This window comes from Lycorma delicatula, chromosome 10, assembly GCF_047948215.1.
Source record: "Lycorma delicatula isolate Av1 chromosome 10, ASM4794821v1, whole genome shotgun sequence".
NCBI classification, from domain to species: Eukaryota; Metazoa; Arthropoda; class Insecta; order Hemiptera; family Fulgoridae; genus Lycorma; species Lycorma delicatula.
This window is the reverse complement of record NC_134464.1, coordinates 50,657,992-50,685,511: the sequence shown is the minus strand read 5'-3', so window position 1 is coordinate 50,685,511 and position 27,520 is coordinate 50,657,992. Positions and strand designations below refer to the sequence as shown.

At 32.3% G+C, this 27,520-nt stretch overlaps 4 protein-coding genes across 4 annotated transcripts in view; 3 read left to right on the top strand and 1 right to left on the bottom strand.

Moving 5' to 3' along the window:
• LOC142330863 (uncharacterized) overlaps nucleotides 1-27,520 on the bottom strand; it is a 478,952-nt gene that overhangs the window by 80,223 nt on the left and 371,209 nt on the right. The window lies entirely within an intron of this gene.
• Nucleotides 603-4,289, top strand: LOC142330861 (serine protease 1-like). The gene is made up of 2 exons (XM_075376326.1): nucleotides 603-1,404; nucleotides 4,225-4,289. The coding sequence occupies exons 1-2, from the start codon at nucleotides 603-605 to the stop codon at nucleotides 4,287-4,289; spliced, it is 867 nt and encodes a 288-aa protein (XP_075232441.1).
• On the top strand, nucleotides 6,289-17,010 carry LOC142330860 (serine protease 1-like). The gene is made up of 3 exons (XM_075376325.1): nucleotides 6,289-6,335; nucleotides 11,956-12,752; nucleotides 16,910-17,010. Exons 1-3 carry the CDS (start codon nucleotides 6,289-6,291, stop codon nucleotides 17,008-17,010), a joined length of 945 nt encoding a protein of 314 aa, XP_075232440.1.
• LOC142330859 (serine protease 1-like) lies at nucleotides 17,255-27,457 on the top strand. The gene is made up of 3 exons (XM_075376324.1): nucleotides 17,255-17,287; nucleotides 25,539-25,572; nucleotides 26,664-27,457. The coding sequence occupies exons 1-3, from the start codon at nucleotides 17,255-17,257 to the stop codon at nucleotides 27,455-27,457; spliced, it is 861 nt and encodes a 286-aa protein (XP_075232439.1).

Below are 27,520 nucleotides of genomic sequence, written 5' to 3'. Positions count from 1 at the left end.
TAAGATTTATTGGAGTACCAATAAATCTTTAACCCCCAGAAAAAAACAGGGAGGTGAGTGGAACCTATACTTAAAATATCATTTTTTTAAACTTAAAATTTCAAGATTAAAAATCCAACTGCATCTATTAATGATGAAACGAAATTTAATAATCAATACTGAAAACGAAACAACAAATCATTTTTAATTAAAAAATTTAGCTTTCACAACGAAAAATCAAATTTTAAATAATTTTGTTCTGTTGCTCGTTGTCAAAAATTTTTATTTTTAAATTAATATCATTACTGACAACCATGTACAAAAATATTAAAAAACAAAAAACAAATTTAATTCAAAATAGAAATTTAAAAAAAATTCATCAATATTTTTTTATATAAATCGAAAAATATTACCTTTTTATTTTGCAAATAATTTTACGAAAGTAAAAGAAATAAATGTTTAATCAAATAGATGTAATCATATGTCACAAATTTATTGTTATAAATATAGATGTGATCATTATATATTGAAATTATTAAATTTTTACAGTAAAAATTTCTTAAAATATTGTTCATATTATGTTTCATAATCTATTATCAGCAAAGTTTATTTTTTTGTTATTTATGTATATTTTTGTTTGTTTTATACGTATTGGTGGTGAGTGGTTAAATAATGGTGTCAGTAAAAAAACTAGAATTGTGGGAGGTAAGACTGCTGAATATGGTGAATTTCCTTACTTCGTCTCTATACAAAGATTAGTCATAACAGAATATGATGTAGGTTACAGTCATTTTTGTGGAGGAGGTATTCTAAGCAAATATGCAATTTTGACTGCAGGACAGTGTTGTTTCGTAACAATTTTCTACGGTAGTAATATAGTTATTGTAGGAGGTACAATAAATTTAAATGACGAACGTATATTGAGAATTGCTGCAAAAGAATGTGAAATACATCCGAATTATAAAAACAGTACACGTGAAAATGATATTGCTTTAATATTTCTGAAAAATGCTATAGACTTCTATAGTTGGCCTAACATACAACCGGCTTTATATTCTACGGATCCGATTAAAGTAGGCCAGAAATGTTCTATAATGGGCTTTGGAGCAATAGATGAATCCTCTGAGACATATCCGACTGAACTCAAAACTGTGATGCAGACAGTAGACACGCAGCAGGTTTGCGAGTCGGCATTTAATATTCATCAAACTTATAATATTGAAGCGATGTTCTGTGCGGGAGAAGACTCTGGTAAATCTGGTTGTGTCGGAGATTCTGGAAGTCCATTTGTATGCAGTGATATAATATATGGTGTTGCAGTTTACGGTTTCAGTAAATGTGGTACAGGACCTACTGCATATATAAATATCGCATTTTATAATGACTGGATTAAAAATACCATTGCTACGAAAAGTGGAAAATCGGGTTTATATTTTATACTACACCGGTATTACATTTTGATTTTTATCATAAAACACTTTACTACGTAAATATATTTCAAATCTTATAAGAATTTAGAAAACTGTTTGTTTGTATTTATTATATTTCCAAAATAAGAAAAAACCAAAATGTCGATACAAACAAAAAGATACGACGATTGCTATGCAACTAAAATGACCTTTGTAACCGTACGTCAAACGCAAAATAAAAATGTAAAATAGGTTATTTAACCCAAACGACAAAACAGAAAGTATATACCGTAAACGTTAATGTAGTATAACAAGGTAATTATTTAGTTGAGGTGCCTCACCCCAAACACAAAAAAACATATAAAATTCATTCAAAATTAATATTTGTTCATTTAATGATGTATTTTGGATGACTGAAAATAGAAAATTAATAAAAATTTACATAACCTAGCTGTGGCTAACCATGTATCGGCGTATTGAGAAATGGCTACATTACACTGTTTACTTTCATATTTCTATGTTTGTTAAATACACGAAGACGTTTTCTACAACGGAAAATGTGTCGATTTTCATTCAGCTTCATTTCGTTATTACACGATGCAGATTGTCTATATTTCGGAAAAATGCCATGATTGTAAAAAAAATTATATCACATTATCAACCGACTGAGAGAATTCAATAAGTATAATAAATGTAAATTCACAATTTTTACACATTTCAGGTTCAGCAGATTTTTTTCATCCGTTGGTAGTTCACTCTATTTACTTACTGAACACTGTAAATTCCATAAAGAAAATTCAGACGCCGTGTGAGAATAGCAGACAACAATGTAATGTAATGAAGTTAAAAATAAAGTTAAAAATAATAAAGTACTATAGTGAATAAGAAACAATTCTACATTGCCCGGAGGTGAAAATCTGCATTATAGAGTGAATCAATATTCAAATATCTACTTCTCAGAAATTTCATTTCAATCATAAAATACATTTTAAAAGATTTTACAACGATTTGATATGTTTTTTTTGTGATTTCGGGGTGAGGCATCTCAACTAAATAATTACCTATAACAAAACTAGACGTAACTAAAAAATACGAAAAACGAATAAATTAACGCGCAACCAAAAATACAGGTTAACGTAAACAAAACAAACTGTAACGAAACACAAAAATTAAAAAAAAAGGAACGAAAACGAACAACAAAACGAAAAAACTACAAGATTGTAAAGAAAAAACGCAATAACAGCAAATATACGGAACAATAAAATCCCGACCTTATCCATCAAGATATATAGACGTTATATACAACTGAAATTTTATTTACAAAATGCTTTTCACTTATATTCTTAGGCATTATCAAACAGAAACGGTTTATTTTTCTTATGAATTGCATAAAAGGAAGAGGGTGTACTTAAAAGTATGAGACAGTGATTTGGAATGTAAATTATATAATCTACATTTGACAGATATGTACGCAACTTCCTCCGTTATTTTATTTATATTTATTTATTTATTTTTTTGCAATAAACTGATACCTTAATAGATATAAAAAAAATTGTTTTATAATTTTTTTATCAAGTATTAAATGAGTTTTGTTAGTTTTAAGTCTTTGTTTACATACCCTGATTTCTTTTTATATATAAACTCTCATTTTTTTCCCGCCATTGTGATATTTGAAGTTTATTTGAGGAAACGTAGATATTTTCTGATGTTATTTTTCTTATGTTTACTACGATTTCTCATATTTTAATTTAAACAGAATAAATATAAGAAAAAATAACTAAAATTAAAATCTACTTTGAAAATTGTTAAAAATTATACAACCTTAAAAAAAATTAATTCACTAAACATTCCTCAAAACGTGAAGAAAATTAATTTTCATCGAAAGTAACATCGTACTTTTTTCGTAAGTCTGTAAAATAAATTAGAAACTAAATCGAGTGAATTTGGGCAGAGTGTAAAAAAATTTAATTTCTTTGTTAAATTTGCATGTTCAGTTAACGTTAACAATTACATTCTCTACAAATTTTGTGGTAAAACGTTATTTGTTTACAGGGTTTTGTTTGTTTACACATCAAATATAAAAAAAAAGTGAATACGACACTAATTTTTTATACTTCACAAAAAGTTTCCCAAAAATTATTAAACATACAGTTGTAGAAGCAATGCGTTTTATTATACTTTTCAGGACAACGTCCATATGAAATTTACTCTTTTAAGTTCCAAGAATGGTTTCCTTTACTCTTTTAGCAGAAATCATGCCAAAATGTTTCGCCAGTTATAACACGAAAACGTGGCGAAAATTATTTTCCTTTATTTTCACTAGTAAAACATGTACTGAAATTCTTTCCTTTAGAGAAACTATATATAATGCATTATTTCACATCAGAAAGGGATACATGAATTTTTTGCTTTGCAATATCTGTCTTTTGGTAAAACTGGCATATAATACATAAGCTATAAAAAGCCAAAAAAACACACGTTTTCTCTGAGAGTAATGCTCTTCCCTATTTACCGCCAAATCCCTATAATGATCTGCGTGGTGTGATTTATAGGGCTGAATATTAGGAACGTTACAGTGGGATTGGTATTCTGATATCCAAACTGTGAAGAAGACAACGAACGATTCATTATTCTTTAAAATAAGTAATTTTCATAAGTGATACAAGTCAGGATGTCGGAAAATTTAAACCGTAATAATAACAATAATATATTATTATTATTGTACCAACGTAATGGAAAACAATATACTGTATTTAAATTAAAAAAGAAAATCTATAATACTTCAAACATTACACAACAATCTTAAATAATTGATAAGAATTCACATATTTTTCAGCTGGGCCAATTTCACCTAGAGAAATTCAGTTTGAATTAAAAGGAAGTAACAATTCACAATACTAATATTTAAATCGTATATAATCGTATACTAATATAAATCTAATCGTAGATTATTTTAATATTAGGTAAATTTCATAAGAAAGCTACCTATTGTAATGGATACCATGGTTTGACTTAAAAATTGACTTAAAATTTCGACATATCTTCGCGTTCATATTCCCCAGACCCCAAAACCAGTCAGCTCAAAAGTTATATATATTATATATAAGTTATATATATTTCATTTTCTTGTGGGCAAGATAACTACCGAAATTTTGCCAATAACCAAAAACTTTCAAATTGTGCCTTCAAAATAATTCGTCCCAAAATCTCACGATTTTGCCGTTGGTTAACGGCAAAAATCGGACCATGAGGGTGGAGGGGCTTTTTCGAAAAAAACAAAATATCACTATAACTTTTTTATTAAGTAAAATATCGAATTTGTTTTAAATTTCCTACTATTCTTTGGATGAGGGCCTAACACTTATGTAAGTAAAGTTTTTTGTTATCACCAACCATTGGCCAGGGGGTGGAAAAAATTGGGTTTCAAAGATAAGAAAAATCATACTTCGCTTAATAGGCACAGTATCGAATCGATTTGGTTTAAAGTGGTAGTTAGTCCTCTAAACATTACCTAAAGTGTTCGTCTGAAACAATTTTTGATATGAACAACCCTGACGGCAAGGGATGACCAAAATGTTGCTTGAATTGTAGGAAGATCGGGTTTATCGTATGCTAAAGATGTAAAACTTCTTTTCACATGCAACCATTGTCGTATTGAGTAAATTTTAAGTTTTTCGTAACTTTAAGATGGAAGAAAATCTTTTTATTCCCTACTTTTTTTTTTTAACCCTACTGCCTCGAGCCGTATTTACAGCTAAGTACAACTCAGCCCGAGAGAGTGTCCTTATACTCTAAGTGGGCCTCCCCACCCCCCAACATTAAGTCCGGCACGGTAGGTCAGCCCCCCTCTGGACAGATCTTTTAAATGCCTGCCTCTAATCCCCAACGGACGGTAACCGGGCCCTACTATGTCCGTTCCCGGGCCGCCGGCCAGAGACTGGGACTCGGTCATAAACACTGCCTGCCACAAACCGCAGAAAGGAGAGACCAGGTCCGGCTATGCCGTCCTCAGTCCCATCCCCCCGCGGCCGGGACTCGGTCTTAACTTATTCCCATCCTATAAGCTCATGGAGTCCACATCCGATCATTGGAAACCACATACCTAGGCGTGCGACCCCTCACGTATGGGGCTGTCCACCCTTCCCTATGCAAATGTGCCCGTCGTCTCCTCTCAGCCTTATTGGCATCCCAGTCCGTTAAGGGGGAGACACCCGCTTACCCGCCTAGTGACATTCCGGTCGCCACAACACCTCCTCCCCCCGTTAGCCTCCTTCCCAGGAAGTCGACCACGAAGACCTCGAACTTACGCCAGTTAGCCTCGGAAGCCAGAATAAAGGTGAGGAAACCCTCCGGCCTAAGCCGGTGAATACCCGCTCTGGCCCGTTCTCGCCACTCGCTGCATACAAAGATTGTATGTTCAGCGTCGTCTACTAGTCCCTACTTAGCACCGGTGAAACCTACCCACACCTTCCGGCAGTGCCGAAAGGGATTTTTTTCTAATTCTCTTGTATAATATTAAAAGAGACAAGAAATCTAATTGTAGGTATCAGTTATTTATAGGGCCACGATATATTTATTTTACGCATTCAAAAAAAAATTTATTGCAATATAAATTAATGTAAATGTTAAATATATTCAATTTCATCGGTTTCGCTCATACATTGGTCAGGTTATTGTTTACAACGCTATCCATCTTTCAGGTGCTTTCCCTACTATATCGAAAAAATGCAACATAATGAATAATGGATGTAAAACGTGTAAAATCGGTGTGATACAAATATCTATTCATACTAATACCCAAGTAGAGGTTGATGCACGTAAAAAAAATGAGGTGAACAGAGTGAGCGAGACTTCATATTTTCCTGAAATTAATACATGCCGTTAATACATGCCGCGAATGATGTCGACATCCACTAAACTAAAACAGGCTGGTTCATGGAACAGGCGGTAGATTTATTCAATTAGGGCATCGTAATCATTACCCAATCTGATAAATTTTTGATGTTACAGGAAATATGTAATTATTTAATAAATATATTAGTTTTAAAACCAAGGGTTTTGAATTCCAATAAACCTACACGATTTTTACTTTAAATAAACTGCCAGATAATGTATGACATGTCATCTTTACAATTAAATTAATTTTAAAAATATAATAAAAAAAATACAAATATAAACATCGAATTATTAAATACGAAGTATTCTTATAAAAACTAATTGAAGTTATAAATAGTGAAATTTGTTTTAATGAAAATTAATTTATTAAACTTTTACAAATACTGGAAAAGCAATGTATTATATTTTTTTAAATACAATTTTTTTGTGTGTTAAATTTTTTTACTATTCTTTGAATTTCTTTAGAAGATACACCATACACCTAATATAGAGCCAATATGCGGAGTACACAAGTTTTTAAAACCTAAAATCAAGCTGGCCTTGAAAGTATAAAGAAAAAATTGTCTTTTGAAGTTTATACATCAAATATTCAATATAATCATCCCTCATCCCATCAACAATAACTCGTATTTATCTAACTCCTGTAGAAATGTTAAAATCATGTTGAAAAAGAGAATATTTAAAAAAAAATTAATTATGACATATGACTCATGAAAATGAACAATTTCTCACTAATTATCAATAACCAGAGCACTTGTCACGTTACTTTTTTTTTAACTGCAAACATGGGAAATTCTCATCAGTTACGTATTCTTTTTTTGGAAAATTCAGAGATAAAATAACATATTATTAATAAAAGTTCAAATTTTTAGAAAAACAGAAACTGATTTCCTCTAATAAAAATCTGTAAAACTGAATTAACACTGCGTACAATTTTGTTTTGTTTAATTTTTAAACAATTTTTGATACGAGCAACCCTAAACAGATACAACGAATAAAACGAAACAGAGAATACCGCCTCAGTAAACAGAAGTTTTTGATACTATTATCGCCTGCTCATTTATCTTCCAATAAATCAGATTTTATGCAATTTTTTTCCTTCCGTATTTCTAATAAAAAAAAAAATTAGTTCAAATGTCCTTAAGATCAATTTCTAAAGTAATACACATAAAAAATATATTACAATTGTTGGGCATGTTAACTATACGAGTACTTACGCACTCCCCGGGGGGAAAAAAAAAGTTTATTGAATAAAACATATTTTCCGTATTCGATCAAGGAGATCACAGCCACATCGTAGTCTACTTCAGCGAAAGGTGTGGAGGAACAGTACCAGAACAAAAAAAAAACCGGATCGGACGACTTAACACTGCGGGACTTGCAGAAATGAACTTTTTTTTTTGTGTTCAGTCATTTGACTGGTTTGATGCAGCTCTCCAAGATTCCCTATCTAGTGCTAGTCGTTTCATTTCAGTATACCCTCTACATCCTACATCCCCAACAATTTGTTTTACATACTCCAAACGTGGCCTGCCTACACAATTTTTCCCTTCTACCTGTCCTTCCAATATTAAAGCGACTATTCCAGGATGCCTTAGTATGTGGCCTATAAGTCTGTCTCTTCTTTTAACTATATTTTTCCAAATGCTTCTTTCTTCATCTATTTGCCGCAATACCTCTTCATTTGTCACTTTATCCACCCATCTGATTTTTAACATTCTCCTATAGCACCACATTTCAAAAGCTTCTAATCTTTTCTTCTCAGATACTCCGATTGTCCAAGTTTCACTTCCATATAAAGCGACACTCCAAACATACACTTTCAAAAATCTTTTCCTGACATTTAAATTAATTTTTGATGTAAACAAATTATATTTCTTACTGAAGGCTCGTTTAGCTTGTGCTATTCGGCATTTTATATCGCTCCTGCTTCGTCCATCATTAGTAATTCTACTTCCCAAATAAAAAAATTCTTCTTCCTCCATAATTTCTTCTCCTCCTATTTTCACATTCAGTGGTCCATCTTTGTTATTTCTACTACATTTCATTACTTTTGTTTTGTTCTTGTTTATTTTCATGCGATAGTTCTTGCGTAGGACTTCATCTATGCCGTTCATTGTTTCTTCTAAATCCTTTTTACTCTCGGCTAGAATTACTATATCATCAGCAAATCGTAGCATCTTTATCTTTTCACCTTGTACTGTTACTCCGAATCTAAATTGTTCTTTAACATCATTAACTGCTAGTTCCATGTAAAGATTAAAAAGTAACGGAGATAGGGAACATCCTTGTCGGACTCCCTTTCTTATTACGGCTTCTTTCTTATGTTCTTCAACTGTTACTGTTGCTGTTTGGTTCCTGTACATGTTAGCAATTGTTCTTCTATCTCTGTATTTGAACCCTAATTTTTTTAAAATTCTGAACGTTTTATTCCAGTCTACATTATCGAATGCCTTTTCTAGGTGTATAAACGCCAAGTATGTTGGTTTGTTTTTCTTTAATCTTCCTTCTACTATTAATCTGAGGCCTAAAATTGCTTCCCTTGTCCCTATACTTTTCCTTAAACCAAATTGGTCTTCTCCTAACACTTCTTCCACTCTCCTCTCAATTCTTCTGTATAAAATTCTAGTTAAGATTTTTGATGCATGACTAGTTAAACTAATTGTTCTATATTCTTCACATTTATCTGCCCCTGCTTTCTTTGGTATCATAACTATAACACTTTTTTTGAAGTCTGACGGAAATTCCCCTTTTTCATAAATATTACACACCAGTTTGTATAATCTATCAATCGCTTCCTCACCTGCACTGCGCAGAAATGAACAACACAGAGAATTTTCGAGCTTAAGGCATAAATTTTATATTGCATCCGAAACTGTGCGAGAAAACTCCATCGGTTTAGAGGTAAAGATAAACTACGATTGATGAGGCTTAAGAAACAGTTAAAGAGGTATCTAAACAAAACGGAGACTGTAATTTATTACTCTGACTTACGTCAATACCTTCTGAAATTAAAAAAAAAAAGCTTAACATGAAAACCGAATGTTTAACAAATATTTATGTAAATCTGTAAAAAAAAAAACTAAGGGGATGGAAAGAGATATGAAACGACAAAAATTTTATAAAAAAAAATGTATTTTTAAAGAATTTATGAAAATAAAAAAGTAATAATATAATGAGTGTTACAAGCGATATTATTCATAATAAAAAAAGGTTATATTTGAATATCAAATTTCAAATACGTAACATGTAATTTTCTCTATTTATGTATTCTCTCTTCTCTTTACTTCTAACATAAATATGAAGTAAAAATAGCTTGTAAAAAAATTTATTTAGATTAAAAATAAAAATTTCACAACAATCCATTACCGCCATGCCATATTAAACATTCATCAAATAAAATATAAAAAATATTTGTTGTCTCAAAGATCATTCAATACCAGATAAACAAAAATTAAACACGAATAAAGTAATTACTTATTTATTAAAAATTCCAGCGTTTTTTTAAGACAATGAAATTATGGGTTGGAGAATATTAAACATTGCCTCTAAAATGTTTTTCGAAAACTCGTTGACCAAAAAGTAGAAATACAGTTATATAAGATTATATTTCAGCGTTGCCCTAACAACGGATCTTTTTAAAAATATTTTAATTTTTTTATCTCTGTTGAATAAAATTACAAGAAATCGGGCCAAAATAGTAACGTAAATAATTACTCCAATAAATAAAATTTTATGCCCCCAGAAAAAACAAGGGAGCTGCGTTGATTTTTTTAACTTTACATTTTATGATTGAAAAACAAACTGCATCTATTATTGTTGTGACGAAATTTAAAAAAATCAATACTAAAACAAGATCTTCAAAAAAGGAAATCAGATTTTTTTATATAGAAAAAAGACGAGTAAAAACGTTTTGAAATAATTTTTCTTAAAAAATGTTTGATTATACAGAATGATTCAAAGAAACGGGAAATTTTGAAAGTTGTGTTGGTAGCCGTGGGCGATTGGTACCACTTGAATAGTGGCGCCTGCCTGTCTAACCTAACCTGCCATTTAGTTGACATGGATCCTAGGAGTGGTGCGCAACATGCATTTGCTATCAAAGCGTTTTACAAAAACAATGACAGTGTGGAGGGAGCGCGTAGAGAATTTCGCCGTTATTTTAATCCGGGACGGCACGACCGTGTTCCATCAGAACATGCAATTAAAACATTGATATCTCATTTTGAGGAAACTGGTTCGGCAATGAAAAAGAAACCTCCAGGCCGTGAGCGAACCGTCCGTACACCACAGAATGTTCAAGCTTTACAAGATGATGTTACACGAAATCCACATCGGTCAATCCATCGTCTCTCAGCATCTTTACAATCGCATAGTTCAAGTGTTCGAAGAATGTTAGTGAAGGACTTGCAATACCATCCATACAAGTTGCAGATCGTCCAGGAACTGAAACCGAACGATGCAGTTGTGCGAGCGCAATTCTGTAATGTAATGCTTCAGAAGATAAATGATAACGAAGAGTTTGTTCACGAACTGTGGATGTCAGATGAAGCGCATTTCCACCTCAGTGGATTTGTTAACAAGCAAAATTTCAGATACTGGGCACAATAAAATCCTACGCAGCTACACCAGCGTCCGTTGCACTGCCAGAAAGTGAAAGTCATCTTACGGTGTTATAGGCCCTTATTTTTTTGAGGATGACAACAAACGGTCTTGCGATTACAGTGACGTCGGCTCGTTACGTAGCCGTAATTGAAACCTTTATTGTGGAACTACAAAAGAGATTTCCACTGATTCTTAACACAGCTTGGTTTTAACAAGACGGAGCAACGTCACATACTACAATAATATCGATGGCAGCTTTACGCCGATTGTTTGGACAACGTGTCATTTTACGAAATGGTGACATTAGATGGCCTCCCAGATCGCCTGATCTCTCAGCTTGCGATTACTTTTTGTGGGGTCACCTTAAAAGCAAAGTGTTCCACAGTAGACCTGCTACGACGGAAGAACTGAAGGCAAAGATCCGAGAAGCAATTGCGGAAATTCCAGTTGAGATGTTACGTCAAACCATGAACAATTTAACGAAGAGACTTCGTGAGTGTTTACGTAGAAGAGGAGGTCACCTGCAAGATGTCATCTTTAAAAAATAAACTAAAATATATGTATCCTAAAATGGCAACATTTGTACAATTACATGAAATAAAATTCATTTTCTAAAAAAAATTTTTCATTAACGTTATTTAATTTTTTAAATTTCCCGTTTCTTTGAATCACTCTGTATAATATTTTTCTGTATATCTTGTCAAATTTTTATTTTTAAATTAATACCATTACTGACAATCACGGATAAAAAAAAGCATTTTAATTCATGTTCAAATTACAAAAAAATTCAATAGTTTTTTTTAATATAAATCGGATAATATTTAAATTTTATTTTGTAAATTATTAAACGAAAGTAAAAGAAATATGTTTGTTTATCATATAGATGTAATCATATGTTAGAAATTTATTATCTATTTTTAAGTTTCAGTGTTAATATGATGATTATATTTTGAAATTATTACATTTTTACAGTACAAATTTATTTCAAAATTTTGTAATTTTGAATGTTTCGTAAATTTTTATCAGTAACCTTTATTCTTTTACTATTTATGTACATTTTTCTTAGTTTTACATGCACTGTTATCGGTGAGTGGTTAAATAATAATGAGAATTATAGGAGAATTATAGGAGGTGATATCGCTAAAGCCGGCCAATTTCCTTATTTTGTCTCTATAAAAAGTCTTATGAAATTAAAGAATTATAGATATGAACGCCATATTTGTGGAGGAAGTATATTAAACAAAGATGTTATTTTAACGGCAGGACATTGTTGTTTCCTATATGAATTCAAGCACGGTGTAATTTTTATTGCAGCAGGTATAATAAATTTAAAGGACAAAAACCCCAAAGAAATTTATTTAGAAAAATGTATAACACATCCTGATTTTAAGAACACATCACATGATAATGATATTGCTTTATTGTTTCTTAAACAGTCTATAGATTTCAAGAAATGGTATGACGTACGATCTGTTTCATACGCTTCGAAACCGATCGAAAAAGATCAAAATGGTACTATAATGGGCTTCGGAGCAATAGATAAACTTGGTGACGTATATCCGGATGTACTAAGAACTCTAAATCAGACAGTACGTAATCCGTATATTTGCGAGAAAATTTTTGAACCTTATAATCCTGTCACGACGTTCTGTGCGGGAGAAGTTTCTGGTAAATCTGCTTGTCCCGGAGATTCTGGAAGTCCATTTGTAAGCGGTGGTGAAATATATGGTGTTGCATCTTATACTTTAAGGGAATGTGGTTCGGGACCTACTGCGTATACAAATGTCCCACATTATGATGACTGGATCAAAAAAACCATTACTACAAGAGGTGGAAATTCTAGTTTATATTTTACATTATACCGTTATTGCATTTTGATTTTTTTCATAAAACACTGTATTTTTTACACAAGGTTTGTATTTTTATTTACAAAATGGTTTTCACTTATATTCACAGATATTACACGCTAAATTTTATTTGTTCAGTTTTATATAATAAAAAAAAAAAATCATTTGTTAATGCTGTAGAGTTGTGCTTTGAATATAACGGGGGAAAAGATTTGTTTTAACGAAAAATTAATTTCAAAGTAGTATGAATTTATGTACCCTGATTTCCCTTGGTATATAATATCCCTTTCGAGTAATGTACCAGGTAATTGACTGAAAAACTAAGAGTAAAGAATAATTACAAAATATAATGAGCCTTAGTTTATGCTCAGTAGTGTCTGTTTACGTAGTTTCCCTCCATTCTGGTTTGCTTTGTTAATTGTGTTTTAAAGCTGATTATAATATAAGTAGCTTTGTCATTCTGATATTAAAGTTTCTTCACGGAAGCATGAAAATCGTTTCTCCCCGAAAAGTTAAGTTTTTCACCTTCTTTTTCCTGTTTAGCCTCCAGTAACTACCGTTAAGATAATACTTAAGAGGATGATATGTATGAGTGTAAATGAAGTGTAGTCTTGTACATTCTCAGTTCGACCATTCCTGAGATGTGTGGTTAATTGAAACCCAACCACCAAAGAACACCGGCATCCAAGATCTAGTATTCAAATCCGTATAAAAGCAACTGCCCCCACTAGGACTTGAACGCTGGAACTCTTGACTTCCAAATCAGCTGATTTGGGAAGACGCGTCCACCACTAGACCAACCCAGTGGGTTCAAGTTCTTCACTTTGAAATAACTCAAAATAACAGGGAATATTGATATTAACAATAACTACGCTGCAGAAACAACCCAAAAAGCAAACACGCTGTTCTATACCTGTTGATTAAACATTATCTATATCCCTCGCTAACCTCGAAATTAACAGTAATGTTTTGATTATTTAAATAATAAAATTGCAATAATTACTTGATTTATTATTTTAATACTCAAAACATTATTTAATTATTCAAGTTTAGCGAGCGACGGGACCGTAAGTTAAGTTTAGTTAGATTATATTTATAACCAGCCACCGTGGCGCGAGTGGTAGCGTCTCGGACTTTCATCTGGAGGTCCCGGTCAGGCATGGAATTTTCACACACGTTACTAATCATTCATCTCAACCTCTGAAGTAATATCTAACTGACCCGGAGGTAATTATGTTTATAAAATAATTATTTTAAACGGTTTTATCGGGGTGTTGGATAATTTCTACAATTTGGTTATTGTTAATATCAATATTTCCTGCTATTTTGAAATATTTCCAGGTGCAAAACTTGCAAAAAGTACCAGCGTTAATTTCTAGATATTTTCTTGTGTTATTTTTTTCATTTTTATGAAGATTTCTCATCTTTTCCTTCCAACAAAATAAATGTACAAAATTTTGATAGATACTGCCACTCAAAATATTAATTCACTCTTCATGCCTCAAAAGGAAAAGAAAATTCCTTTTCACCGAAAGAATATCGTACTGATCTTCGAAAAGTCGGCAAAATAATTTAAAATTAAACCTTTATCTTTTGTGCAGAAATAAAGGCAAATGTTAAATAAAGAGAATATCATGTAAATTATTTACGTCATAACGTATGGTGTATCAATAACCAAACCACTTACAAAGTTACTTTTTTGATAAGTAATGGTTCGTATACGGAACTACATAAAAGAATATTAATACGCTAAAGAATGCACATTTTTAAAGAACCTATGAAGAAAAGGAATTAATAAAATGAGCGTTAAAAGCGATGGTATTTATAATAAAAAAATGCATTTTAATGTCAAATTTTAAACAGATAAAACGATTGAAATGAAATAACATTATTCAGAAGAATTTATGATCGAATTATCATAAATAACAGTAAGAGTGGTAGGATGATCGTGTATACACGCCAATGAATTCTTCATATTGTAATCAGGTTTAGAAAGAACAGAATAAAATAATAAAAAAGGTATTTATTTAATAACAAGCGCATCGTATTTCACTAACACCTGATTAAAAGCTTATGAGTAGGACTAGGACTATGACATGAAAGTTGTATATAGTGCTAAAGACATACCTGATCGGGAATCGAACCCGGAATTGTCCGCATAAACAAAGATAACTTTTTATTTTAGTATAATGACAGAACCATATGGTTACTTATTATATAGATTAAATATATATATACACAATTATTTTCCCAAGTCAAACATGAAAAATACTTCCATCCGAGTTAAATAATATATATAAAACAATAATAATATTATATCAAGTAAAAGTAAATAATGGAGAGAGTGAAAATTTAAGGGAAATTGAGAAGGAAACATTTAACACAAACTTGTATTTCTTTTATTGATGTTTACAGAATTAAACCGCACTGCAGTGACTTCTACAGAAAATTGTTAGGATATGGAGTGGTCGGTAAAAGTACAACCCACTCGATGAAATAAAACAAACTGAATGAAATGAGACAGGTTTCTTAGAAATACACTGAATTCAATAGAGATAATTCGGCCAAGTTATTTAAGGAATTGGATTGACGGACTAATTATAGTAAATTTAAATTAATTGGCGTGCTTACCTATCGAGGTTACAAAAATTGTTTTACTGGAATTAAGTAAACAAATGAGGTAAAGATATAATTTTCAACATAAAATCCTTGGATTATGAATGTAAAAGAAAGTCGATTAAAATAATTCTACGATGATGCATTACCATACATCAGTGTTTCTCAACCTTTCAATATTTGCGACCCATTTTTCAATCATAATCTTCATCGCGTTCCCTCTCATACAATAAAAATATGTACAATAATACCAAATATTCTGACGCTAACTACGATCTTAACTATAAACCTTACAAATTACAAAGAATAAATAAATTTATCAATAGTTGGCAACCCCGATCCACTGCATTGACAAAACCAGAATAGATGCCTCTCTATTTCACTCTGCCTTATGTCCACCATATCGGGCATTTTCGCGGCTTCGCAAGAATTCCGATTTGTCTCGAAAATTCTGGATGGTCGGTGCAAACGTGTATAAATGCTACACCTTGTTCAATTAAACTAGTCTCAGTCGAGAAGATTCCCAAAGAAGAACGAAGAGGTCATCGGAACGAGAAGAAGAAGAAGATGAAGAAGATAGAAGACCGTCTACGCTACCAAACGTCCCGGACGGGAGTCCGGGAAAGACCTCAGCAGAGATGCGTCCTGAAGGGTAGCCAACAAAGAAGTGGATGAAGAGCTTCTACTTAACCTTTTCCTAAACAACTTACAATTAAATCAAATTAAATCAGCAATTGCGACTTCCTCCGGAGAAGGGGGCGCATTGCTCCCTACAAATAACCAATGCTCCCTTGTGGCGTGTTCCTGCTAGCCAATAAAGCGTTAGTACCGAAAGGACTTCAGTGGACGGACTGAAGGGGAATTACGTCGGGAGCACGGGTTTTAAAAGCCTAGCCTCCTGTTTTGTGACCCAGAATTGGGTGTGATAACGCTGGACATGAATGGACACGGAACGCTATACAAAATCCGTCCATAAAACTAAAAAAACCACTAAAATCATACCAGACATTAAAATAAACCCATAAACACGCCCGAATAATAGATAGATACAGCAGCAAGGGACATTGTCCAGATTCTGCATTCCGTTCCGTCGAGCCGATTCGTCTACCGCTATCGAATCTATGGTGAATGTGTATGTAGTAAATTGCATGTTAATTGCATATTTGATAGATTTGTTAATGATAAGATTTTTAAGTGGGCGTAAGTGAGCATTAAACGATAGTGAAGCATCAACTAGTGCACAGACAAATCGTGGTTCCGAAAATAAAATCAAGAAAATATTCTCTAGAGTACTTAAATTTTGTTTTACCAGAACTGAAATAAATGAAGAAAGACCCCTTTGTGTCATTTGCTCAAAACGTTTGGCAGCAAATAGCATGAAACCTAATAAAGATATAAGACATATGGAAACGCATTAAAGTGAGTACGTTAAAAAACCCCAATCGAGAATTTTTCGAATTAAAATAAAATCATACGATAAGCAAACATAATTTAAAAAAAAAAAGCCTCACACCATTTGTGAAGAGCTTATTTTGCCAGCTGTAATTAACATTGTAGAAACTATATTTGGAAATAATTTTGCCAAACAATTGCAGTCCATACCTGTATCAAATGATACTGCTGCCCGTCCAATTAGTGATATAGCGGAAGATGTATAATTTCAGCCTTTCGGCAAGTTGCGTGACAAATTTTTTTCGATTGAGCTTGATGCGGCAACAAATAAGAAAAATGATGCTAATTTCATTGCCTATGTTCGATTTTGTGATGGTTTGTCAGCTGCAGAACTACTTTTCTTTAAGCCAATACAATTCAAAGCAACAGTACTCGCATTATTTGCTAACTTAAATGATTTTATAAACGAGGTAAACAGAGAATGGAAAAATTGCGTCGGAATATGCACCGATGGTGCCTGTTCAATATCTGGAAGATTCAAAAGTATACAAGCACTTGTAAATTAAAAATCTCGACACTGTGTCTGGACACATTACATGACCCACAGAAAAGTTCTGACCATCAAAGAAATGAGTCCTGGTCTGAATATTGTGCTAACGACGGTTGTAACTGTAGTAAATTATATAAAATGAGACCCCAAAAATCAAGAAATTTTAATGGACTTTGTAATTATACGAATGCAGTACATTCAACGTTACTATTTTATTGCGTGGCAAGATTGTAATCACGTGTGAAATTAATGCAACGTGTTTATGAAATAAAGATGAAATCGCCAATTTTCTAGATGAGGAAAACCGACCGAAAGCCGAAAAGTTTCGAGATTATTTGAGATGGAATTGAGCAAATTGATCAACAAATTCGAGCAATTAAATACCTTGAATCTTCAACTGCAAAAAGAAAATACACATACGTTGGACACGAGTGATAAAGTTAACGCTTTTTGTAGAAAACTAGAATTGTGGAGAAGAAATTTAAAGCAAAAAAACCTAAAAATGTTTGTAATTTTGGATGAATGTGTAAAAGACTGAAGAACAACGTGTGTAAGTTGTTTCTGTAACCATTGATGATCATTTAGCCATGCTGGCAAAGAATTTAAAAAAACAATTTTCTTGCTGATGACAACTTTGTAACAAGTTTTAGGTATCCATTTCAAAATACTCCCGAAGGGCTCTCAACTGCCGAAGAAGGAATCTTCATAGACATCACGGCAAGCGAAAAGTGAATTAAAAGCCAATTTAGTAATAAATCACTCTTTGACTTTTCGGCAGGGATGGATGATCCATTTTCTGCACTGAAAACAAGACCACTTCGTATATTATTACCATTTTTAACATCCTATCTTTGCGAAACCGGATTTTCTGCGGTGGTTGCTTTGAAGACAATATATACGTAGATCTCAGTTAAATGTAGTAAAAGTACTCAAACTGTCTATTTCTAATACTAAACCTTACTTTGAAAAACTTTGCTCTGCAAGACAGGTCCAAGGGAGTCATTAATAATATTAATGAGTTAATTATTAAAACATTCATAGTGAGGTACTGATACAATCCTATTTATAAATGTATTATATCAGCGTTAATATGTATTTAATTATTTTCTGTCAGAATGTATTTTGTTTGCTTTCCTTTCAGTAAATTGATAAAATTTTTTAATAATATTTTCTTTTCTATGCTCGTGCCCCCCAATTTAGTGTTAACACGTCCGCCAGAGGGGCGAGTCTCACAGGTTGAGAAACACTTCCACAGATGATTACGTAATAGAATTTTTTCCTTTTCTGTTTAGCCTCCTGAACCACGTAAGATAACTTCAGAGGATGATATTTATGAATGTAAGTGTAGTGTAGTTTTGTGCGGTCTTACGTCGACCGTCCCTGAGTTGTGTGGTTAATTGAAACCCAACCACCAAAGAAAAACGGTATTCACGATCTAGTATTCAATTTCGTATAAAAGAAACTGCCATTACTAGGATTTGAACCTTAGCCCTCTCGACTTCGAAATCAGCTGATTTTCGACGAGTTCACCACTAGACCAACAGGTGGGTTACGTAATAGAATTAGCTTTTTAAAATCAATAAATTAATTAAAATATCTTTTATTACTTTATTACAATCTGAATTTTTGTAAGTTTTATCAATGTTTTTAACAATAAAAATTAAATAATATTTCAAATAAACATAATAATGCTTATTAATATTGTAATAAAGCAACTAATTTAAATAAACAGTGCTTCTATGTAAAAAAACGCTGACAACAAAGTTATAATACTTGCTGAGCACTGGTTATTTTTCCCTGTATAGTGCAAAAATAAATGGAAATATTACCAAAGTTTTTTTTTTCTGGATGGAGTAATTTACAGTGAAGTTTGATCGTAAAATTATCATTATATCTTTGAATAAAGCAAATAATTTTTTAAAATTTTTTAAATTGTTTTTTCTACTCCACCGCCTCAAAAATTATCAACCAAAAATTTTTTTTTTGATTTTTCTAAGTTTACTATGTTAAATGGAAAAATACTAAAAAAAATCCAATAAAAAAATTACTTACATTTAAAGATACTTAAGATTTCTTTTTTGGGGGAGTGCGTAAATTATGATGAAATAGAATTGTAATATTATTATTATAAAAGTTTATTATTTAAATTTTAATAAACAAAAAAATGGTTAAAAAATTTAATAACCTATATTTTTGAACTTTGATCGGCTTCCACATCTTTAATATAATGGCCCCAAAGTATATTTTTTGGATCGCTTGCACTAATAATATGCCTAGGAAGACATACAAAAAATTCAATTAAAATTATATGAAAGGACAGTTTCTTCGTTTTTTGGGTTAGGAGGAAATTTTGGGAAAACCTTTTAAAACTGCTAAGATAAATATGCACTGAGTTTAATATAAGGTGGAATTATATATTAGTACGAGATATTGTTGATCAACCTAGATTTCAAGAAAAAATTAAATCCTAAGAAACCGCAACTACAGCAAAGAAAGAAGAAAAAACTCTTAAAGAATTTTTTTAAATTTTACAACATTTAGTTAATTTAATTTGGTTTAAAAAAAACTGTAAAGTTAAATATTATTAAAAATAAATGCAACAGATAAAGAAACGTCAGCGTTCCAGCTTGCTGCATCATAACGAACCACCTCCTACCTTGCACTGCTCAAATTTTTCCGATCATAAATTGAGCCAAAAGAACAACTAAACTAATTTTCGTTAAATTTTCACGTGCAGAAATTCAGATACACTATTACAGTATAATTAAATTTCAATGAAATTGATCAAGTAGTTTTATTGATTTTTCAGCCCCCAATTTTTTTTTTTAACCTCCGGATCCACCGTTATGCATTCTTCAGAGATGAATGATTTGTAACTTGGGTGAAAATGCCATGCCTGACCGGGATTCAAACCCGAGACCACCGGATGAAAGGCCGAGCCGCTACTAATCGCACCAAGAAGGTTGACAATACATAGGCTTATAAATATATAAGTAAACCAAAAATTAAGTGAATGGTATTTTTCATACTCCTCGTGCTTCAAAACGTGAAGAATATTCATTTTCAAACCCTACCTCCAACATGCGACCGAAAGTTAAATCGTATTCTTCATCAAAAAGTCAGTAAATAACAATTAGTGATAATAAGGAGGTTTTGACAAAAGAAAAAAGGCAAATTATGTAAACTTGGTCCAGTGATGGCCTGAACGAAACAAATTTTACATAGTAAAAAATCTCTCAGATTCTCCCCCCCTTTTTTCTGAAAAAACTTTAAAGGTTTTCTAAACGAATCAACTTAAAAAAGTTTGAATATATTTACCCTTTTTTGTAACAATTTACCAGATACAGATCTTTTTTTATGATTCTTTATTTTTCACAAGGAAATTCTTTTGGTGATAGAGAAGAAAATAATAAATATTTTCCAATCATTATGGAGAACTTTACCTCACGCAGTGTTTCTTTACATCAATGACGTTGTTTTGGATTTTTTAATGTGTTTTGGAAAAAAATAACTTCATTGATGTAGAATCCAAAATTCCAAAAAAAATTAAAAGTTAACAGTTACAATCAACTAAACCATAATTTTGTGTCGATTTCAAACATCACAAATTTGAAGAAAAAATTGGTATCTGAAGTTTGTTGTGTATTTTTTTTTATTTTAAATTCAATTAGGTTAACATAAAACCTTCTCTCTCTCTCTCTCTCTCTCTCTCTCTCTCTCTCTCTCTCTCTCTCTCTCTCTCTCTCTCTCTCTCTCTCTTTGTGTGTGCGCGCGCGCGCGCGCGTGTAACAAAAGTGCCGATAGCCAAATAACCCTATGGCGAAAAATCTGTCTTGATAAAAAAAAAGTAATATAAAAAAAGGCAATGCAAAGATTTTACATAAAGAGAAGCTTGAAATAAGCCTTTTTGGAACTTTTTTTTTTTTAATGCTTTTATTTATAATCAGAAGAGACACCAAGTCATCTTAACTCGGCTAAGGATTGGACACACCAGGCCTACCCACGCTCACCTACTTGGCTTTCCTCAGAAGATCTGAGAGGATTGCAAAGTCAAATGGCCCGTGTACCACCTGCTCGTTGATTGCCCAATCTTTGGAACCATCCGAAAAAAATTATATCTGGGTTCGGATATGAAATTTCTATTAAACCAGAACGAAGGTATAAAACGTATGTTGCGGTTCCTCTACTACAGTGGAATAAAGAATACGATTTAGTGATTATTGTCTGATTTATGTATTTATTGTTGTATTGTCTATGTTTGTTATTTATTGTTCCTATTTCTTTATTGTTTATTTTAGTTCTTTATGATTTTTGTTGTTTTATATAATACTACATGACAGTTTTACTATAGTCGCTAATGACTACAATTGTTGATGCGACTATAAATAAAAGCATTAAAAAAAAATCCAAAAAGGCTTACTTCAAGCTCTCTTCATGTAAAATCTTTGCATTGCCTTTATTTTTTTTATCAAGACGCAGATTTTTCGCCTTAGGGTTATTTGACCATCGGGACTTTTGTTGCGGACGCGCGCGCATACACAGACATACAAATGCAGGCTATTATGTTAACCGAAGTAAATTTAAAATAAAAATATACACAAAAAACTTCAGATCACCTTTTTTTCAAATTTGTGATTTTTGAAATCGGCACAAAATTATGGATTAGTTGATTGTAGGTAACTGTTAACTTTTAATTTTTATTTTATTTTAGTAGTTTTTGTTGAAATGAGTTTTTTTTTAAACAATTATATGTCGTCATTGGTCATTACTAAATGAATATCCTATAGCATAATTATATCAAGAGTATATCAGGTATATTTTCTCATGAAAATAAAAAAAAATAATTTAAAAACATATAGAAAAATTATACTTTCACTTAATGTGTTGATAAGCATTCTAAAGAATAAAAACTGAGCTCATTATCGGTCTCTTTATGTCGTTTCTCTACTCCTATTTTAGTTATTTTTATGAAGGTGTAATAAAATTACGTGCAAGAGAACCTAATCTTACGCTCGGTAGAATTTCTTGATTTTATTTCTCTTATATGATCCATAATTTTATTATAAACTAGCAGACCCGGCAATGTTTCGCTATTGCTAGATTTGCGTATGCATATTGATTAAACGAATACAACTGAAAGTTTGATAAAACATTAACAAAACGAACATTATGAAACTTTACAAAATTTAACCTTTCCCTTTTACCCTATCTCCTTTTTTCTATTTTCCCCTTCTTCCCGTTTACCTTTTTCGATTTTTCCTTTTTTCCCTTTTTCCCCGTGCGTAAATCGGTCCAGTAGGTTTTAGTCACTCCATGCATATCGGAAACATTGAAATAGAATGGTAAAATATTTAGTATAGCGCGTGTTGCTTTTACGTCCAAGAGATAGCTCTGTTTTCCAAAAAAAGCATGATTTTACCTTTCACTGACATCTTAGGTAAATAAATAGTTTAGGTATATAAAAACACGTGCGTATTCGAATACAACGTTGTGTCAAAATTTCAAAGCAATCGGTGAAGAATTTTCGGAGATTTAAGATTTTGAACAAACGAACATTTACATTTTTATTTATATAGATAAACAATATGAGAAATTAAAATAATTTCTCTATTTTGATGACATCATAAATCAATTCCGAGTGCAAGTTGACATATTCACCGAAATGGTAAAAAATGCACAATATCACGACGCTTAAAACGAACGGTAGTTGTCAAAGCGTATATAATTAAATATAACTATATATTAAGAAAAAAAACGTGTTAATCTTATGTGCTTTAAATACAACTGATAAAGGACAACTTCCTTTAATCAATCGCAGCTTATTGTCAACAAAGACTTATCTCATTCACAATTCCTTCAATCTTAATGACGATGTTGTTTTTATTACAGTTATAGCTGACTATTAGTTTTGATGCATATGGTTGGGATGCGGTGAAAAAACGTATTAGATATATAAGCTGCACTAATTCATTAGGAATGAACGCGTTTTCATTTTTATAACGTTTAAGCCCGTAAAGAGAATATATAATTTGTCTTAACAAACCGTACAGAAAACCAAAACGTAACGGTACTATGATTCTAAGTTATCGTAATTTAGCGCAGTCAATCCGTGAAAATCACACTTCTTTTTACAACATAAAGCAAAATAGCTTGTAACACAAAAATTAGAAAACTGTGATAAAAAAGATTTATTTAGATTAAAAAATTTAATATAGTACGTTACCGCTATACTAAAATTTCATCAAATAAATCAGAAAAATATTTGTAATCAATTCTCCAATAGCAAATAACTGCTATCTGTTTAGTGGTTATGGAAAATTGAAACCAAGAAATTAATTTATTTAAAATTCCGAAGTTTTACATCAGTGGAATTAAAGTTTAGAGAATATTAATATTATTTAAACATTTTTGTCATATTTCGAAAACTGGTTGCTCAAAAATAGTTAAAATTTAGTTACAAACGATAATATTCCATCTTTGCACTGATAGCGGTACTCGTTTAAAAAAAAAATTTAATCTTTGTTATATAAAATTAAATGAAATTAGGCATACTTAAGGAAACAGTTACTCCATTAAACTTTTAAGCCCCCAGCAAAAACAAGGAAGCTGAGTGGAACACAAATATTTTAACTTAAAAATATAGCATTTTACAACGAAAAACCAAATTCTATCATATAAAACATTCCTAAGTAATATATGATACATTACGGATGATCAAAAGACTATAAACGTTTTGAAATAAGTTTTTAAAAAGATTTTTTATTATATAATTTTGTTTTCTTTGTCGTTGTCAAAAATTATATTTTTAAATTAATATATTAGCAACAGTCATGGATAAAAATATTAAAGAAAACTATTTTTAATTTCCCTTTAAATTATTATGAAATCAATCAGGGACTAACATTTGGCTCAATAACAATTATAATTACAATCGGCTCTCCTGCGAAGCCACAAGTCAGTTTCCTGAAAAAAGCACGTGATAAGGGAATCCTTAAGGAACCCCAAAAATTAATACACACTAAATAGTTCCAAGTAAACTTAAAGTCCAATATGAAATTTCAAGCTCAGTCATAAATCACAAAACATTAATTTCAGCACCACATAGTCCATAAGAAAAAAAATTAATGACAAAAAAATGAAAGAAAAAGGAAAAACACGAATAAGAAGAAAGAAAAGTAACAAAGAAAGTAGATACGACACCACTAAACTTGACGGTGTTAGATTCCAAACTGTTACGCAGACCCAAAGTCGAGTACACGGGCACGTCTGAACCGTCAGACGTTTCTGCTGTTATCGAATAGATTAACTGCCAAGTGGTTTACATGATTCTCATGCCTCTGCAGATATTTGATGTAGTGCTATTGTGCAGTCTCACGAACCGACGGGAGCTCTAGATAATCGTGAATCTCATCATTCCACGTGAACAACGGAGCTTCGGTAATTACCCTCGCTACTTTGTTCTGGAATCGTTGTATAATTTCCACAGTACTAGTACTAGCCGTTCCCTACAATTCTAACCGTACGTCCAGATTAGGAGCAGGGTACCCTTATAAATTAAGATTTTATTGGAAAACGTGAGGCATGATTTCCTCCGTAGCAGCCAATGAACTTCCCTGTACCTTGCGTTCAGCTATTTCCTCTTTATCCTCACATGACACTTCCAGGTCAAACGCCGATCCAGGTGAAGGCTCAGATACCGCACAGACTCCGTTTGCGGGATCAAAACACAATCGAAGTACACACCGGGATAGTTACCCTGGTTCCAGAATCATCACCACTTGCGACACCTTCCATTCCGCTGGGAAGTAAAACGTCCCTAGAACAAAGTTAAACAGATTCCTAATGTAGTCGATGCCTTTAAGAGGTAGCATGACAAGCATTTTGTGCGTCACTAATTCAAAGCCCGGAGCCTTCCTTGGTTGACTAATTTCAGTATCTCCTTTGCAGAGATCGGTTTAATCGGGAAGCTAATTGGCATCGGGCTCTCAAGGAAGTCATTAACATCCACATCACCGGGTCCCAACGGGACCTCTCACGTGGGGTCGGACGTAACCTCTAGGTGTGAAGCAAACAGATCGAGTTATTAGTTCTGTTACTTTCCTCGTATAAGTATTATCACTGGCTGAGGGAAAGATTCAGTTTTATGGAAAGATTCAGTCTTCGTGTTGACTGTTCTCTGCACCCCACGACCCAACGAAGGGAAGTTTATATCATCAAGCGCGGGGTCGGCCACTTTGCGGCTAGCGGGTTCGACTCTCGGAGGAAGCTGCGAGTTCCAATTCGCCTTCCGCCTACGCTTCTTCTGAAATATCTCCTGACATACTCTGAAGCCTCGGTAGTTTGCCGGATGGTCGGACTGACACAAGGCGCAGGTTGCAGGAAGGCTCCTGTCCTTCTTGGGACAGTCAGCTGTCCGATGGCCCTCTCCACATTTCACGCAGCGGAAAGGCCTCAACATTGTTCTTAGTGTGCTCATATTGCTTACACCTCATTAACTGCACGAGGCCAGTTGGCTTCCGTGGCGTCTCGAGTGACACTCTGCAATTGGAATGTGCTCAAATTCAAAACTTACTGTTCTCCTGTGGCTCCAGGTTCACGAACAAAGTCGATGTGGACTCCTTAGTTATCTTGTAGCAAGCATTTATGAAGTCCTTCACCCGATGCCCGTGGCCTTTGATTTCGTCCTTTATCATCTCCAGTGGAATAGAGAGTCTACCAAATCGTACAAGAACTAAGCTTACATAAGCATAAACAAAACTAGAAACCATAAAAAGTAAACAATAAAGAAAGCAAAAAAAGTAATAAACAAAGAACACTCCTTAACAACGGAGCGGTGGAACGAAAAGATCTCCAAGATTATTGGAAAGAAAAAAAAAGAAAACTTATACCCAATCATAATTAACTTCCAAAACGCAACCGCAGATATAAAACAGAACGGAACATAACTCAATATAACACAAAAATAAATTTTAGGTAGAATACACAAACACACAATTATCTCTAAGAACAGCTGATTCACATAAGTTCACGGACTAACAAAAAATTCAAAAAATTTATTTTACAAATAATTTACCGAAAGCAAAAGAAGGTATACGTTTAATCACATAGACGTAGTCATATAAATAAAAACATATGTTACAAATTTATCATCTTTTTTGTTTATGTTTTAAATATATTTGTGATGGTTAAATATTAAAATTATTACATTTTTACAGTACAATTTTATTTAAAAATTGTTGAATTTTACAATGTTTCGTAAATTTTTACCAATAACGTTTATTTTTTTATTATTTATGTATACATTTGTTTGTTTTATATGTAATATTGTTGGTGAGTGGTTAAATAATGATAATGAAGTTAGTAAAAAACCTAAAATTGTAGGAGGTGATATTGCTAAATACGGTGAATTTCCTTATTTTGTCTCTATACAAAGAATTGTAAAAGTACGTATTTTTACAGGTTTACAACATTTTTGTGGAGGAGGTATAGTAAGCAAAGATGTTATTTTGACTGCAGCACATTGTTGCTATAAAAAAGATTTCGGTAGTAGTAAATATTGCATTTCAGCAGGTATAATAAAATTAAATGACATAAATCCTAAAACAATTGGTGTAACAAATTGTATAATACATCCAGACTATAATGACAATTTAACAGATAATGATATTGCTGTATTGTTTCTGAAAAGTTCTATAAACTTCTCTAATTCGCCAAACATACGACCTATTTCATATTCTTCAAAACCGATCGAAAAAGATCAGCAGTGTTCTATAATGGGCTTCGGAGCAATAGATGTGTCCGGTAAGACATTACCTATTGAGCTCAGAACTCTGAAACAGACAGTACATAGTGCAAATGTTTGCGAGTTATATTTTAATAATTTTAATCCTCATTCGATGTTCTGTGCGGGAGCAGTTATTGGTCAAGATACTTGTGTCGGCGATTCTGGAAGTCCATTTGTATGCAGTGGTGAAATATATGGTGTTGTATCTTACGGTCAAAAGAAATGTGGGTTAGGAGGACCTACTATGTATGCAAATGTCCCAAATTATAATGGCTGGATTAAAAATATCATTGCTATGAAAAGTGGAAAATCGAATTTGTATTTTACATTATACCCTTATTACATTCTGATTTTTATCATAAAATACTGGCCTACGTAAATATATTTCAAATGTTATAAGAACAGGATTCTAAAATTGTTTGTCTGGATTTCTTATTTATAG

Coding starts and splice junctions, on each gene's coding strand:
- LOC142330861 (XM_075376326.1), top strand. CDS start 603: ATGTATATTTTTGTTTGTTTTATACGTATTGGTGGTGAGTGGTTAAAT. Junction 1,405..4,224: donor TACGAAAAGTGGAAAATCGG/GTTTATATTTTA, acceptor CATATTTTTCAG/CTGGGCCAATTTCACCTAGA.
- LOC142330860 (XM_075376325.1), top strand. CDS start 6,289: ATGTCGACATCCACTAAACTAAAACAGGCTGGTTCATGGAACAGGCG. Junction 6,336..11,955: donor GCTGGTTCATGGAACAGGCG/GTAGATTTATTC, acceptor CATTTTTCTTAG/TTTTACATGCACTGTTATCG. Junction 12,753..16,909: donor TTTATATTTTACATTATACC/GTTATTGCATTT, acceptor TTAACATTGTAG/AAACTATATTTGGAAATAAT.
- LOC142330859 (XM_075376324.1), top strand. CDS start 17,255: ATGGTGCCTGTTCAATATCTGGAAGATTCAAAA. Junction 17,288..25,538: donor AATATCTGGAAGATTCAAAA/GTATACAAGCAC, acceptor CTTTGCGGCTAG/CGGGTTCGACTCTCGGAGGA. Junction 25,573..26,663: donor GGAGGAAGCTGCGAGTTCCA/ATTCGCCTTCCG, acceptor TTAGTAAAAAAC/CTAAAATTGTAGGAGGTGAT.